At 38.4% G+C, this 14,961-nt stretch overlaps 2 protein-coding genes across 8 annotated transcripts in view; both read right to left on the minus strand.

Annotated features, from left to right (window-relative positions):
- Positions 1-786: 786 nt before the first annotated feature.
- usp16 (ubiquitin specific peptidase 16) lies at positions 787-7,756 on the minus strand. Of its 2 annotated transcripts, none has more exons than XM_079481901.1 (17): positions 7,594-7,756; positions 7,294-7,348; positions 6,980-7,203; positions 6,802-6,905; positions 6,594-6,709; positions 5,032-5,237; positions 4,838-4,933; positions 4,626-4,756; positions 4,265-4,352; positions 4,004-4,085; positions 3,223-3,368; positions 2,967-3,143; positions 2,205-2,847; positions 2,036-2,130; positions 1,866-1,952; positions 1,584-1,716; positions 787-1,452 (listed from the first exon to the last, which is right to left on the minus strand). In XM_079481901.1, exons 1-17 carry the CDS (start codon positions 7,630-7,632, stop codon positions 1,331-1,333), a joined length of 2,544 nt encoding a protein of 847 aa, XP_079338027.1. In that variant the 5' UTR covers positions 7,633-7,756; the 3' UTR covers positions 787-1,330. The 2 variants fall into 2 exon arrangements, with proteins under 2 accessions (XP_079338027.1, XP_079338028.1); XM_079481902.1 differs by having other exon boundaries at positions 4,838-4,921; positions 7,594-7,710.
- A 3,649-nt stretch (positions 7,757-11,405) lies between these two features.
- Positions 11,406-14,961, minus strand: part of grik1b (glutamate receptor, ionotropic, kainate 1b) — a 31,273-nt gene continuing 27,717 nt past the window's right edge. For all 6 annotated transcript variants that reach the window (XM_079481999.1, XM_079481997.1, XM_079481998.1 and 3 more), the window contains 4 exons: positions 14,565-14,683; positions 14,153-14,370; positions 13,344-13,569; positions 11,406-13,271 (listed from right to left, as the gene is read on the minus strand). In XM_079481999.1, coding sequence (XP_079338125.1) covers positions 12,982-13,271; positions 13,344-13,569; positions 14,153-14,370; positions 14,565-14,683 — 853 coding nt within the window. In that variant the 3' untranslated portion in view covers positions 11,406-12,981. The remainder of the gene's footprint in view (positions 13,272-13,343; positions 13,570-14,152; positions 14,371-14,564; positions 14,684-14,961) is intronic.

Genomic DNA, 14,961 nt, shown 5'->3' on the forward strand with positions numbered 1-14,961 from the left:
ATATAATTAATTAATTATCTGAAACAACATTACATGGAGAGGTGGAGAATATATGTCAAAATATGAACAAAAGAACAAAAACAGGTAACGTTATACGTTAAAGTTATGCCGATCAGTTTATTTAGCCTTTTCAAGTGGTGAAAATATGGTTTAAATTACCCCATCCCAGAAAGATAAAGACATTCCGTTTAAACAGCTTTTATTCAAAAAGTTATTTACCAAATCAATCTTACTGAACGCTAATGACAAAATCACTTCAGAATTAAAATCATCAAACAGAGCAATCAACGGGAATGTTACTGGCTAACGTAACTGTACAAAAAAGCATATTTAACTATTCTTACCGTGTTCCGTCTTCACCGACCAGCCGGCTCCAGCGTTTCCACTGTGTGAGGAGATCTGACTGAGTGACTAAGACAGTTTAAAAATCGCGCGTCCGGTCAGAGAATTCGCTCAGCGTCCGTCGCGAGTCCGCGAGTTGACAGTGCGTTGTGCGGAGGCGGGGCATGTTCTGTACGTATGGCCGAATGGAATCTGAGAGAACAGCGGACCAGGTGACTTGAAGGCGGATCCGCCCCGGAGTCTTTTGCTATGTGGGATGGCAGTCAATGGTGCTTCAGAACTGTTGGTTGCTTACATTATTCCAAAATATCTCTCTGTGTTCAACCACACAAAGAAATGTACACATGTTTGAAACAACTAGAGAGTGAGTAATTTTCAAATTTTTCTTTTTTGGGTGGAGTATCCCTTCGACTTTGACAAGAACTTCATGCCACATCATGTTATTGAGGACAGGTAGATATTTATTGCAAGAGAAAACTATACCACAGTATGTATTCCAGACATTAAAAAAGTATGCATTTAAAAAGTAAAAGGATATCCATCGTTATAAATGTAAACACGGTTGATCATATCTCATGTGTCACCCCAAAATCCAAAGAAAAACTTGTTTTAGGAGCATTGAGTCCTCCACGTTACAGTAATGAGGTGTAAATGTGTATTATCCTTATGGTAATAAAACTCTTGGTTGCGTTGTAAAAGAAACCGTCACACACTTTCATCAAATCATTACATAATTTAACATATAAGAAAAATACTTCATGATATTTGTATTATATTTATTTTAAATTCATTACACGTATGTTGTAGATCTTGATTGGTCAAAAATCATTTCCCTGGAACAGCCACTGAAAATATGCTCACACAACTTCCAAGTCTTCATTTCTTTTGCAGTTTGTTATTACAGGATTTCCCAGCAGCATCAGCAGCGATGGAGTCTGAATGAAGCTCCAGCAGCCCTTTTGTGTTGAATAGACCACGTGACATGTGATTATAACATCTTCTCGTAGAACAGGAGGTAGGCTTGAGAACTCTGAACTTTGGCCTCTGTAACCGGATGGATGCTTGTGTCGCTTACGTGGAACCACGACCCTTTACTGGCCTCAACATCACCTGCCAAGAGATGATTCAAATAATTGAATGCAATTACATGCAAGACTGTGTTTCCTGTGACATGTGTACTGTATTAAACTTTGTGAAGCCACACGGCTGTGTATAAGTGTTGGACCTTCACTAATACTCACCATTTTCTGCCGAGTTTTGCATGGTTGTTCTGGATTTAATGTAAGCTGTGTAGTGTCCTGATCGCATGGTTCCACTATGTTCCACTATGCCGTAAAGACTGTACAACACTCGCCTCTCACTTTCTTTAACTCCCTACAAGGCAAAGACACTTTTAAGATATTTTTAAAATATGAGAGGGAGAGATATACGCAAAGGTAGCTTTTCACGAAACAAAGCTAAAATATAAGGATGGGTGCTGTGAAACTGAATTTGGTAGATGTGCAAGTGGATCGTTTTCTCACCTTGCAGTTTAAGGAGCAGAACGGCGCAAGATCCAGGATTTGAGGGAACTGAACGTGTCGGTTTACTTTACAAACACTGTATGAGACCTGAAAAGAAAGCAAAATTATATAAAGGACCAAATGGCGACAGATGCCTTTGATGAGATAAGGTTTGGGACAAGACGTTCCACCTGTTGAAATCTTTTCAGGTGAAGCGTGAGCACGGGGGGAGGAGAAGAGATGAGCATCTGCTTCAATGCGTCTCTGTAAACCCCTTTCTTACCACCTAAACCAACAACAAATGAAGATATTCAGTCAAGCTGAAATGTGACCGACTAAAGACAAAAAAGTTGTCCGTACCTTCCGAGGTTTTAGGTCCAGACTGACGCTTTGTACAGGTAACACACATCAATCTGTTGTTCTCTGTGAGTTGCTCCACCTCTGTAAACTGATAAAGGCAAGACTCCACTGAACAGTCCTGTTTCTCTGGTGACGCCCTTGTGGCCAGCGTGTGGAATGCTAGCTCGGGGTCCTGATTGACCACTGTGTATTCTTTAGCATCTACGGTCACATCATCTCCATTCTCCATCTCGTGTTCTTCTAATGTTGAATCCAGCGACATGGTGTTCAGTTCTTCAACCAAACAATCCTCCTCCTCTGCATGGACATCTCCATCCTCTTCAGCGATTTCACTCCTCCCGTCATTAATTTCTGCCTCCACGGACATTTCTTCAGAATTATTGTCTTCTGATAAGGCAGTAAAGCGGTTGGTGACAGAAGTACCGGGTTCTTGTTCGGGTTCCTTGTCATCTTCATCTTTTTGGGATGGTGCGGGAGGTGAAGCATTAGTGTCGGGTGATTGATGCTCTTCGGTTCTTTCACCGGTTTCCACATCAGCGCTCCCCTCAGGTACCTCTACTGGATTTGGGCTGCCGTCTCCGTTCTCATCGGTCAGCACATCTAGAGTGACTTTACTCTCCATCTTCTGCTGTCTTCTCTGATTCTATGGACACAAAAAACGCAAATGCTGCATTTTCGAATGTATTCTTTAGTCCAAAATATTCATATTTCCATCACAATGTATTTTTCCAACCCGACACATTAACCAAAGTTTGTCTTTACCTTGGTTTGTTTCTTGGCCTGTTTCTTGGCTTTCTTCTGTTGGTACTTGCTCCCTGCTCCTGTAGGCATGTCTTCATTCCCGTTGACCAGAGATGTTGTGTTATTATCTGTATCTGCATCCGCACTGACACTGCTGCGATACTGTACTGCTTTCTTTTGACTCTTCTTCCTGTAGGCCTGAAGGAGACACGCAAATCAGTTTTAACCCCAGTACATGCTTTTAAGTATAGTATTGGTAAAAAACTGAAATGTTTACCTCATCAGCTACAGGAAGAGAAAGATCCAGAAACATCTCGGTCACCAGAGACACAGTTCTGCATTCTTTACACATCACTGTGCTGCTTAACTCTCCACCAAACACTCGCTCGACAAAGTTCTTGGCTGAGCCATTTTTCTCGTAGTCTGTTTTAAAATAATGCAAAACCAACAATGTTAAATACTTCTTCAAAACAGAAATACCTTTTTAAGATTAGACGGAGGGGTTAAACAAAACTTGTAAAGGGGATGTGCAACGGTGATTTATGCATTCGGACTTCTTTACACTGTTAAACGTGCTGTCTTCTCATGCTTGACATGGTCAACTTGCTAAAAAACGAGTTGGAAGTATTACATAGTATTTTTGTGCTCGATACACTCCCCCAAGTTTCGTAAAGGTTCTCGTAAACCGTTACGTAACAACTTTTCTTAGTCGCTTATTGGGCAATTATCCCGGAAAAGCACGCCACGGCAAGGCGAAAGAAATAGCCCGCCCACGTGTCAATCGAAGAGCGATAGGAAGACCCGCTTACAATCAAGAGTGGTTGCGCTGTGGACCTGCAGCTGCAGCTCGTCACTCTTGCGATAGTGAGAGAAGTTGAGGTGTGTTTGTTTGTTCATTTCAGTGTTAGATGTTATATAAACGGTGTATATAGGTTTGAAACTGATAGATACTTAGTCATATGTGTTTTGTTAGCAATGGGTGCGCTGCGCACATGCTTTATTTCCAAGCTGTGGGAAATCAAGATGATTTGTTTATTTTCACAATTCATTGAAAGTACCTTTAACACATTTCTTTGTCTGCTCCGCTTCTAAATGTTTGCCAGAGTTTTTCAAAGCATCCAGAATACCCAACTGTACTCTCTGAAAAACACAGAAAATAAAAAGGTGTCAAAGATTTTAAGATTTAGTTTAACAGACTAGATTTCTCTTACTAATTATTACATTAAATCAATTTCAGAGATAATACAAATCTAACATTGTCATAATGTAGATTCAGGGTGTTTATTTCCTATTCTATTATGTAGTATTATTTACAGTACTTTCACTTCTTCCGCCCTCATGCCGTCCAGGAGGTAGCGCAGAAGCTCCTGACTGTCCTGCTGCTGGAATCCTCTGAACCGGGACGCTCTGTGAAGAGTCACACACATCAGACAGAGACAACTGAACGAAACAAAACATTCATAAACTGTTTTATTCAAACAGAAAAGTCAATTTGTGTCAGACAGCTTTCACACTAAAACACAGACCAGTAATGAACAGAGAGTATTAGCATTTGGCAAAAGCTCCTACATGTATATAAAAACTGTTCAAATAAACAAACACTACTATTCTCCTATTTAAATAAAGGCTTTTTATTAGGTAATAATTCAGAAATTGTCACAACGTTCTACGGGTACTCACTTTTTACACACTTGTGCGAATAGTTCCTTTGGGGTCACGATACCTTTCTTCGTCTCCTGGATTTCATTCAGTAACTGACACATGGCCAGCGTGAGTGAGCCGGGTCTTTCCAGCTGGATCTGAAGAGGCTCCTGAAAACCACACATGATAGATATTAGAAGTAGAAACAGTCAGAGAAGACTCTACTGAGGGTCTCGTGAAGGCATCAGTACCAGCTGAGAGGACAGATCAGGTGTGATGGTGAGACTGCTCTTCTCATCTGTGATCGGATTCAGCAGGTCCCTCAACAGATGCGTCTGTGACAAATTCTGTCATTCAGATGAACAAACACAAAAACATCACATCTACATTTATGTTACTGTTAATCAACTAAATCCACTCAGTGTGTTGGAATCTTAAGCGTTACCTGCATGACGGCATTGAAGAAACATGTGTTGCCCAGATTACTGAGACCCCTGACAGGTACTGCACCAGAGATGACCGTGGATGCTTTCTGTTTTTTGGGGCTATCATTGTGTTTTGAGTTAAGTTTGTGGTCCTCCTTGCTCTCTTTCTCTTCCCTTGGCATCTGCTCGGCAGGATTCTCCACCACACTCTCTTCCTTTTTGCCTTCTGCGGAGTAAAAATTATTGTTTTATTTCACATATGTAATTACACCTTTTTTCAACTTGAAAATTAGAAGGTCATGGATAACTAAACAAAAGCCTAAACATTTAAATAAATGTAACAAACTAAACTAAAATGCCTTATAAATAAATCTAAAATGTTCCATTCATTCACAGAAGGGGTTTTGATTTAAAGGGTTATTACCACAAACATAGCCACCTTGTGACAATACCTACAGTCTGTAGTGACCCTGCCTGGCAAAAAGGAAGAGAGTGTGGTGCCTTTATTTAACTGAATGCTCATTTGCACTAATGGACCACTTCCATAACTGCACTAACCGATCTACTGCACTGTAACTTTATTAACTGCATCAACTCATCTATTGCACTGTAACTTCAATAACTGCATTAACTAATCTACTGCACTGTAACCTATAAACTGCATCTACTCATCTATTGCACTGTAACTTCAATAACTGCATTAACTAATCTTCTGGACTGCAACCTATTAACTGCATTAACTCGTATACTGCACCGTAACTTTAATAACTGCATTAACTTCAACAACTGCATTAACTCACCTATTGCACTGCAACTTTAAAAGCCAATGTCAATAATTTATGCATACCTAAGTCACTTGCACTATTTTAGTCTAAATTATTATCTGTTCATATCCACCTGTACATTAATGCTCATAGTATATAGCCATCTGTATATATTGTTCATAGTATATACCTACTGTCATATTTTCATAGAACACACCTACTGCAAAATATTTGTATAGTCCATGCCCACTGTATTATATTCTCTCATATTGTATTCTGTATTTATTCTAACTGTATATCCTGCACTTGCTAACTGCACTTCTGGTTAGACCTAAACACCATTTCGTTACACTGTACTTGTATATGTGTAATGACAATAAAGTTGAATCTAATCTAATCTAAAATCTGTCACATCATCTAATTTCAATCTTTGACATGGCATCACTCAGTTCAGTAAAGATACGAAGGTTATATTTTCACTGAATGTTTTTTACAGTATGTATGATAATCATAATTTTAAAAAACGTCAAATCACTATAAATCACTCATTGGCTTTCCACAGGCAGGGTGACATTTACAAATATTAAATATATTTTGTGCAACTGTTGTGATCAAAAATTGAGAATGTTTAAAAGCTAACCATTTTTGTATTCTGTATATAAAATATTTTCTTTAATGAAATTATAAAATGTTAACCAACTGTTAGAGCTTTCCTGCGAGCTTTCCTTAGATAAAAATCAACTGTTCCTGACAGTACATTGTATAATAAATAACTGTACTACAAATAAAGACACTTTCAATAAATAAGAGGGACTAACTCCTGTTAGAGGTTTTCTTGCCCGGCTCTGACAGCACTTGTTTTCTTATGTTTGTAATCAGCTGTGCCAGCTGCCCCGTGCTGGAATACTGGACTTCTTCATCACAGATGTAACACCTTTATAACACATCAGATCATAAGATAAAAACTCTTTCGTGCCACAAACTCTTTAACATATTCTTATGAAAAAACGTGTTTGTATCACCTACCAGACGCTCCAAACCTCCAAACTGAGCACTAAGATGTGTGGCTCCGATCGAGGCGTATCAAAGTGTTTGATCGCATGCTGCTTATCAGAATTTCTCCCACAACCCTGGCAAAGATGTGGTATTAATACAAGGCCGGCCAAAAGAAATGTACTAACATATTGACACAACTGGCACTTACTCTGTGGCCGCATTTCAGACACATCCACACGGTTGGAGTTTCTCTGTGATCTTCTGAGATCTCACTGTCATCTGGACTTTCTCCGTGAGCTTCATCATCTGCTCTCCTACTGTCGTCTGAATTTACTGGTTCACAGTCTTGACACAGGTTCCAGTGTTCATTCAAGCTGACTCTCTTCAGTAAACTGTGATCTATCCCTTTACGTATGTGACTACAGGAAATATCTTTAAAAAACGACAGAGAAAATCAACACCGTTGGGTGTTAAAAGTAATAAAACACTTCATAAATGAAATACAGGTAGTCTTGCACATACCTAATGTATCAGGGGTGTCGTTGGCACCTTTCCTGTTCTTTTTGCCCATTGTGGTCTATTAAGATGAATGGGTTTTAAAACATGGCATGTATATTAAATGTTTACCTGATAAAAACCTCTTAACACGTTTATTCTAATAAATCAAGATCAATAAACGCAAAGTATCAATGTAGTTTAAGAGCGACTAATGCACAGACAGCGGTTAACGTCACATCAGAGCAGATGATATTAGTAGATCTAACCTACTGTAACTATAGTGGAAGTTCAATGAGATTACAATGAACGGTTATAACAACTTACGAGAACAGCTAAATTATTTGTGGCGTTATTAACATTCATCTAAAGACGCTTTATTAAACAATCTGTAGTTCACAGAAGATTAAACTATCAGTGTTTTCAACACATAAAGCATGTTCTTCGTCTGGAGTATTTCCGGGTTAGCCTCTATAATGCTGTTCATTTCAAAATAAGAGTCCATGGGGCGTATTTTAGGCTGGTTTTGTTATTCAGTTAAAACGATGTTACATAAGGTAAATAGAAGGCTAGTTCTTTTCTTTTAAATAGTAATCTCTAGACATTTATTCAAAATGTTTTGTTCCTCAACGTAACTTATTTGTTACAAATTATTTGATTTATTATTTGGAAAATACAAACCATTTACATTACATGTATGCATTTGGCAGACGCTTTTATCCAAAGCGACTAACATTGCCCTATACATTTGAGTCTAAGTAAATGTAATCTATGGGCATTTTCTTGGCTGCTTTTTTATTTGGTCCAAACTTTTTGTCGTCAAATAAAATAAATGAATATGCTGCCACAATTATATATTTTGTATATAAAAGTCATTTCAACCATTTAAAAGTACATCTATAGAATAATAGATTTTAAGATCAAGGGGAACTTTTTTTGCATTCATACATCAAAAATGACGCATTTAAGAGATGGCTTTACACATGGTATTACTAATACTGTATGTTTCACAATAAAAACCTTTCAGAAACACCCTTGAATATAATGATTTTAATGGCCTCTTTGGGTAGTTACTGGAAGTTTGTTGGCTTCAGCAGATTTCAGGTTGTCTGGTAGATGGGAACCTGGGCTCCACCATGTCAAAGGACCTGAAGTTGGAGACCCACATAGGGCCTAACAGCGGTTGTTCTGTGTGCTTTAATCCCTGTCAGGTTTGCCTCGGCTACTCAGTTGATCACAAGTGGCCGAGAACAGAGTCCATAAATACAATACAATTGTATATATTTGTATATATCATCTACTCCGTTTTATAATTATGTGTCTGATGCATTTGGATATCTATCTGGAAGCTTCAATTACCAAACAAAAAAATATAATAACTGTGTGTGCAGGCACTCCAGCAATAAATTGCTTTCTTATTTTGGACTACAAATGAATTGTTTAATTGAATTAACCTTTTTTATTTTAGCAGAGACAAGAAGAAACACTGAACCCATCGATACGTTTCTTTGTCAGTTATTTCTTATGAATTTTAATTTAAGGGAGTAAATATGACACGTTTGCGTCTGTCTATGTATTTTTTTTGTGAATGGCAAACTTGTCATATTATTTGACTGCGACTTTAAATTCAGAACACGGGTTTGTGATTATTGTGTTTACACAGGGATTGTAAATGTACAGTAAATAGTTCAATATATTGTACAATTCTCACATTCAATTTTTCTAGCGCTCAAGTTTTGTATTTATTTGTATTTATTTTCATAACATCCAACACGCCATTGCTCCAATGTTTTATAATTTAATGTATGGGTTGGGTTAAGTTACACCTTTGATGTTATGGTGTTTACATATTTATCCTTTTTATTGCCGTAAATCTTGTTAACAGTATTTAATACCATTTATTAACAAAAATGAAAACAAAAACCGCATATACCAACTAAAACATCTCTTTCCCTGTCCAAAGTTTGGGATTAAGCTACTCTTTATATTTTATTCTAATTTCTTTAATTTCATAACATCTAACGTGATTAAATTTGTGGGGGGATAGTTTTATTTACAGCAGAATGCACTTCATTCAGACTTAAGAGTTTCAACAGCTGTAAACTGATGTCAACATTTGCAGACAGTGTTTCACCAGCTGATGGAGACATATACCGTGTAATGATGAGAGCGTTTCATAATGTGGAATGAAGCTCTGGTTAAGCAGGGTGGAACCAGGTAGAGATTTAAGAGTTTTTTTTCCTTTTATTCATTTTCAAGCATTATACTTACAATTAACCACAGAGATTTAAGAGGTACCTACACGAAAGTATTTAAGTGACACACCGAACTCATGCGGGAGAGAATCCTGGTCATTGTGTCTAAGCAGATATTTCAATAGGTATGAAATGTGTTATATTTGAATGGAATGTTTGTATGTTTATATTATTTAGCTTATTTTGTTTTCTTCTTTTTGTTGAGTTGATTTACTCTGTTTGGTTTCTGTGACCCTCTGGTGAGAGGCCTTGTTAAAAAGGACTCTTAATGATTTGCATTATAAAGAAAACTGTTTTATATGAGAATATTGAGTTGTGAATGACTTTACCACACAAGAATAAAGCTATTATTCAATACAAATATCGCATTGAAGTATTTCATTTCACTCCCTGCAGTAACGTTGTGAAGACGTACCTAGACCGGAGCATATTCGTTGCCGCGACATACCAAATAACGTTGCAGCGACGTAACTTTGTGATTCCCATGTTCGTCGTGATGACGTAAAGATATTTACATCTCATTTCACCCAGACGATATCACTGTAGCAGCTCGTGTTATCTAGATGACATCTCAGGTTGGATGAAAGAGCATCGCCTACTTGAACCCGGCCAAGACAGAACTACTTGTGCTACTCCGGCACACCCCACATTGCGACACGATCTCACCATCCAACTTGCAATTCCACAAAACAGCCAGGAACCTCTGAGCCATTTTTGATGAACAGCTGTCTTTCAATGATCACATCGCAAACAATAGAAAGGCGTGAGACCCTATCTCACTGGGCATGCAGCACTACTCCTTATCCAGGCCCTGGTGATCTCAAGGTTGGACTACTGCTGTGCTCTCCTTGCTGGTCTTCCTCCAAAGGCCATCAAACCACTTCAGCTGGTTCGAAACGCAGCAGCATCTTCCAACAGCCCAAAAGTGCTCATGTGACACCCCTTTTCATCTCTCTTCACTGGTTCATATTTCTCAATCAGATTCAAGTCACTGATGTTTGCCTACAGGACTATCACTGGATCTCATTCTCCGTCACAACTCCTTCCTGGTGGAACATTCTTCCCAATTTGGCCTGGTCAACCACATCTCTCACAATATTAAAAAATCTACTTAAAACCCATCTCTTCTGTTCTGTGAAAACTTAACAGACAAATGAGAAAACTATCTCTCTCTTTCTCTCCACAGGTGTTGTTCTGGCCTTTGTTGAAACTAGTAACTTAGCACCTATTGTATTATTGCTCCTTTATAGATGATCGCTTTATTGCTCCCTGAACTCTCTGTAAGTCGCTTTGGATGCTCAGTCTCGCATACTGTACATAAAGTTCCAAAAGTGAATCGGTCAAAAGCAGTCAGTGCTTTTCACTTTGTCCAACATTAATTTCATAGCAGCGGGTATATTAGCCTGCATTTACAGTTTGATTCATAAATCCATCATGCTCCTTGACAATGTGGAGGCAAAGGACCGGGTGATGCAAAGCAGAGTTTATCTTGTTTGATACTGTAATACCAAGGTCTATCAGAATACTCAGCTCTGTTTGATTTGACGTTTTTATAGAGTTTATTGTTATAGTTATACTTCATCTAATGTTCATCTAATTTATTAGTATAAATTGTTTTCTGTTCAGTTTCTATTCACCCACTTTTGTATTGATATCTTGTCTTTTAGGGTGGAATTCATTCCTCGACAGAGCAACCTCAATGGATGGTAATGACTTGTACATGTCTAATGCCGGCTTCACACTGGATGTATTTCTTATCCTCCATAGAAAACGACCCTTTGTGAGAACAATGAACCCTTTGTGTCAGTGAATGAATCTGCTCTGATTTAAAACACGGCCACGATGGCTGATGTTATTGACGTAAGGATGGATGAGATATATTTTGATTTGAATGGTACAGTTTTAATAAAAATGCACAGGGAAATGACAAAATTCCACTCGGGTCCTAAATTCCTCTCCTGAAATAAAATTATTATCCATATTTAACATTTATTGGCAGAGGCTTTTATCCAAAGCGATTTACATTGCATTGTAATATACATTTGTTTCTGACTATGTGCAATCCCCTAGGATTGAACCCATGACTTTGGCATTGCTATCGCTAACCACTGAACCACAGGAAATCTTTGAATATAAATATTACTTGTACAGGTGCTGTATAGACAAACAGATGCAGACTAAGTGGATGAAATTATTGGGCAGCGTTTGTAGTGGATCACAGGCAGATGGTTGCAAATGCAATGTAAATAGATTGTTAAGTGGTAAGAGCATGGCCCTAACAATGCCAAGGTCGTGGGTTCGATCCCAGCGATTGCACATACTTCGAAACAAATGTGTAGTTTAATGTAATGCAATTCACTTTACATTGCATTATGTGTCTGCGTCTGCTAAATGCACGAATGTAAAACATACAGAGAATAGCTGAACATCATTCTAAACAATTACTTCCTTTTACTTTTCAGAGTTGTTTAAGGATTTACATTCATGATTTTCTATACAAACAAGCATTGTTGCGAACACCCTCACAAGAGAAAGACACAAAGAGTGTCATTTAACTCAACACATCACTGTTGAGAGCAGATGTGAGAGTTAAACCGCTGCGCTGAGGCACAAGGTCATAGTTCTGTAAATCCTTCGCTGCTGTACGCCAGATTAAAAACTCTCCGTTTTGATTAAGGAATCAGGGTTAGAGGATTATGCCCAGTGAAGAAAAATGAAAGCAGTTTTAAGCCCAATCCCAGAGTTCATCTAAATACACAAACCTCAGACTGTCATCACAACCACGGTTTGATGCAAACACTCAGAGACTTCTGCACTGTCCAGCCGCTCGGTCCAAAGAGAAGATGCTGAATGCACATGAATGCACGATGAAACTACATTACAAACATATTTTATTGTTAAAGTACAGGGTTCAGATAAACATCGAGCTTTAAGACAAATTTTAATACCAGTCTTCAAAAACCAAGAAGTTTCAAACAAGGTGGAGACAATCGAGACAAGCTTTGAAAGGTGAAGTGTGTAAATTCAGTCGCTGTTCATTAACTAGAACAGGAGAGCGTTTTTTAAACATCCAAAATGATGGCACACAGCACCTTTATGAAAACCCATTTACACGTCATATAAGTTAGATTTGGAGGGACTATGTCTGTAAAGAAAAAAGTCTTTAAAATCTACAATCTACGGGACAATGATCTAATCTACAATACAGTATCGGCTGTCATTTATGTACCGCAGTCCAATCCTTTCACAAAACATTTCAATGACACAGATATACAGCCTGTACTTATAGTTCGTTCAGCTCTGAAATAAACCTGAAATAAAAAGGTAAAAACATTTGTCCCAGCTCAGCGGAGGTGATCACACAACATCTCAAGCAATGTTCCTTCAGCGTGTGCCTGAGCTTCGATGCATTGAGGATGAAGAATCCCCTGGTGGGCAAACAAGGGTCCGAGACGTCACGTCAGTACTTATTGTGCCATTCGCACTGTCCCACGCTCACCTCCTCAATGTCCAGATTCTTCCTGGACCTATAGATAAACTCCCCGATCGCCACGAACACCGACAAGACGAGTCCGGCCGCCAGCACGATGAAGATTCCTCCGATGTTCTCCACACCCAGAGCGCTGGCCTCTTTACTGTCCTCCTCGGGACAACCGTTTCCTCTCCACCACTTCTCCTTCATCATGTGAAGCTTCCCTTCCTCCTGTAACTGCAGGATAGCGATGGTCACCTTATCTCGGTAGGGGGAACCTAAACGAGAACATCATCAATGTTTCAGATTAAATAACCTTCCGTTTATGTGTAAGTGTGTTATTGGCGTACCGATAGGAGTGCCCACGCCGTAGCCCTTTGAGTCGATGAGTCCTCCGATCTGTGTGAGGTTACAGTTTCTCTGACTGATGTATTCAATGCTGGTCGACTCCATCAGTAAAGCGTAGTCAGTAGTCAACACACGCTGGATCCCCTCGCGGTTGTTCTTCACCAGAGCCGTGTTCTTACGGCTGCTCATGAACGCCCACATCTTCTCATAGGTGGAGATTTTTGATTTCTGGGAAACAATAAAAATAAAGGCTTCATTTACACACATGCAATATAAAGATATACAGTATGTACAATCAATTTGTCTTAAAATGTCTTTAATCCTTATTCAATTTGTAAATGCGACACTTCTTTAACAATTTCAACTTTTTTATTTTAATGCTAAATTGTAAGAGACACACAGGTTTTCACTATGAAAAGACAAAAAGCCTTACAAAAAGATGCTATTCAAGTTTATTATTCAATATTTATATTTATTATTAAAACGTGTTAGTAATACACTTCTTAAAACTAAACTAAAAAGACAATGTGTAATAGTTAAAACATGAAAGTATAAAAATGAATACAAAATAAGTACGTAAAGTTTTATCAAAATACTTCATAAAAAGTCAAATATCAGTATTCTATTATACTAATATGTAATATTCACATTGATGTTAGTATGCTTACTACATACCCAAAGCTTACACTTTACTTAGTATGATGTTGTTTGTAAGGGAAAGACAAACGCTCAAATGTCTTTTTTACGTTCTGTATTTTATATGAAGAATATCTAAAACAGCATATATTTTGGAAGAGGTGTGCTGTTTAACCTTAAAGAAGGTCATGGTGGAGCCGTCCCTCACAGCGCCGTACTCTATCTTGGTCTGTTTGGCCAGATCATCGGCCGAGTCTATAGGCGAGTCCATTCTCTCCACAGTGAGAAACGCAGCCAGGTTAGCTGTATATGATGAGATGATGATGAGAGTGAAGAACCACCAGATGCCTCCAACAATCCTGGTGGATAAAGCCTTGGGCATCAACTCCGATCCTGTCCATGAGATACATTCAAGCAGTTAAAAAAGAAACTTTTTTGTATCATGGTGCTTTCTCCTTCAGCTTTTTGTCGTTTGTCTTTCATTTAAACCCACACCTCACAAATGTAACACAGAATTATATACAGTATTTGACAGAATTATAACATGTTAGTGTTTATAAATGTTGATGTAAACCAGAATCACACACCTTGCTGCATCAGGGCTCCAACTCCAAACCAAACACTGTTTATTAAAGTGAAGTTGTTCTCGACAACATCGGAATCTGGGTTGCAGGGATGAGGGTTGTACCATTCATACGGTGTAAACCTGCAGACAGACAAACACTGTCACCCATACAATCCCATCCACTGCTTTGGTTTATAAGCACATTGAAATGCCTAAAAAAGAAACCAGTGATCAAAGGTGACAGGACTAAGATCATTTTCTTGAAACTAAAGAGCACCATTGAAATGTGGAGAATATGAACAAGAATGTGCATTATTGACATTTAACATCACCTTGACTTTTAAAGCACACAACAGATAAAGTGGATGACTTTGCACTGATGTAAAAGAAGAGCCAAGTATTTCTGAACCACGGCCGTA

Source organism: Barbatula barbatula (genome assembly GCF_947034865.1).
Source record: "Barbatula barbatula genome assembly, chromosome: 19".
NCBI classification, from domain to species: domain Eukaryota; kingdom Metazoa; phylum Chordata; class Actinopteri; order Cypriniformes; family Nemacheilidae; genus Barbatula; species Barbatula barbatula.

Coding starts and splice junctions, on each gene's coding strand:
- usp16 (XM_079481901.1), bottom strand. CDS start 7,632: ATGAATGTTAATAACGCCACAAATAATTTAGCTGTTCTC. Junction 6,906..6,979: donor GTCTGAAATGCGGCCACAGA/GTAAGTGCCAGT, acceptor CATCTTTGCCAG/GGTTGTGGGAGAAATTCTGA. Junction 4,934..5,031: donor TCTTCAATGCCGTCATGCAG/GTAACGCTTAAG, acceptor TCTGAATGACAG/AATTTGTCACAGACGCATCT.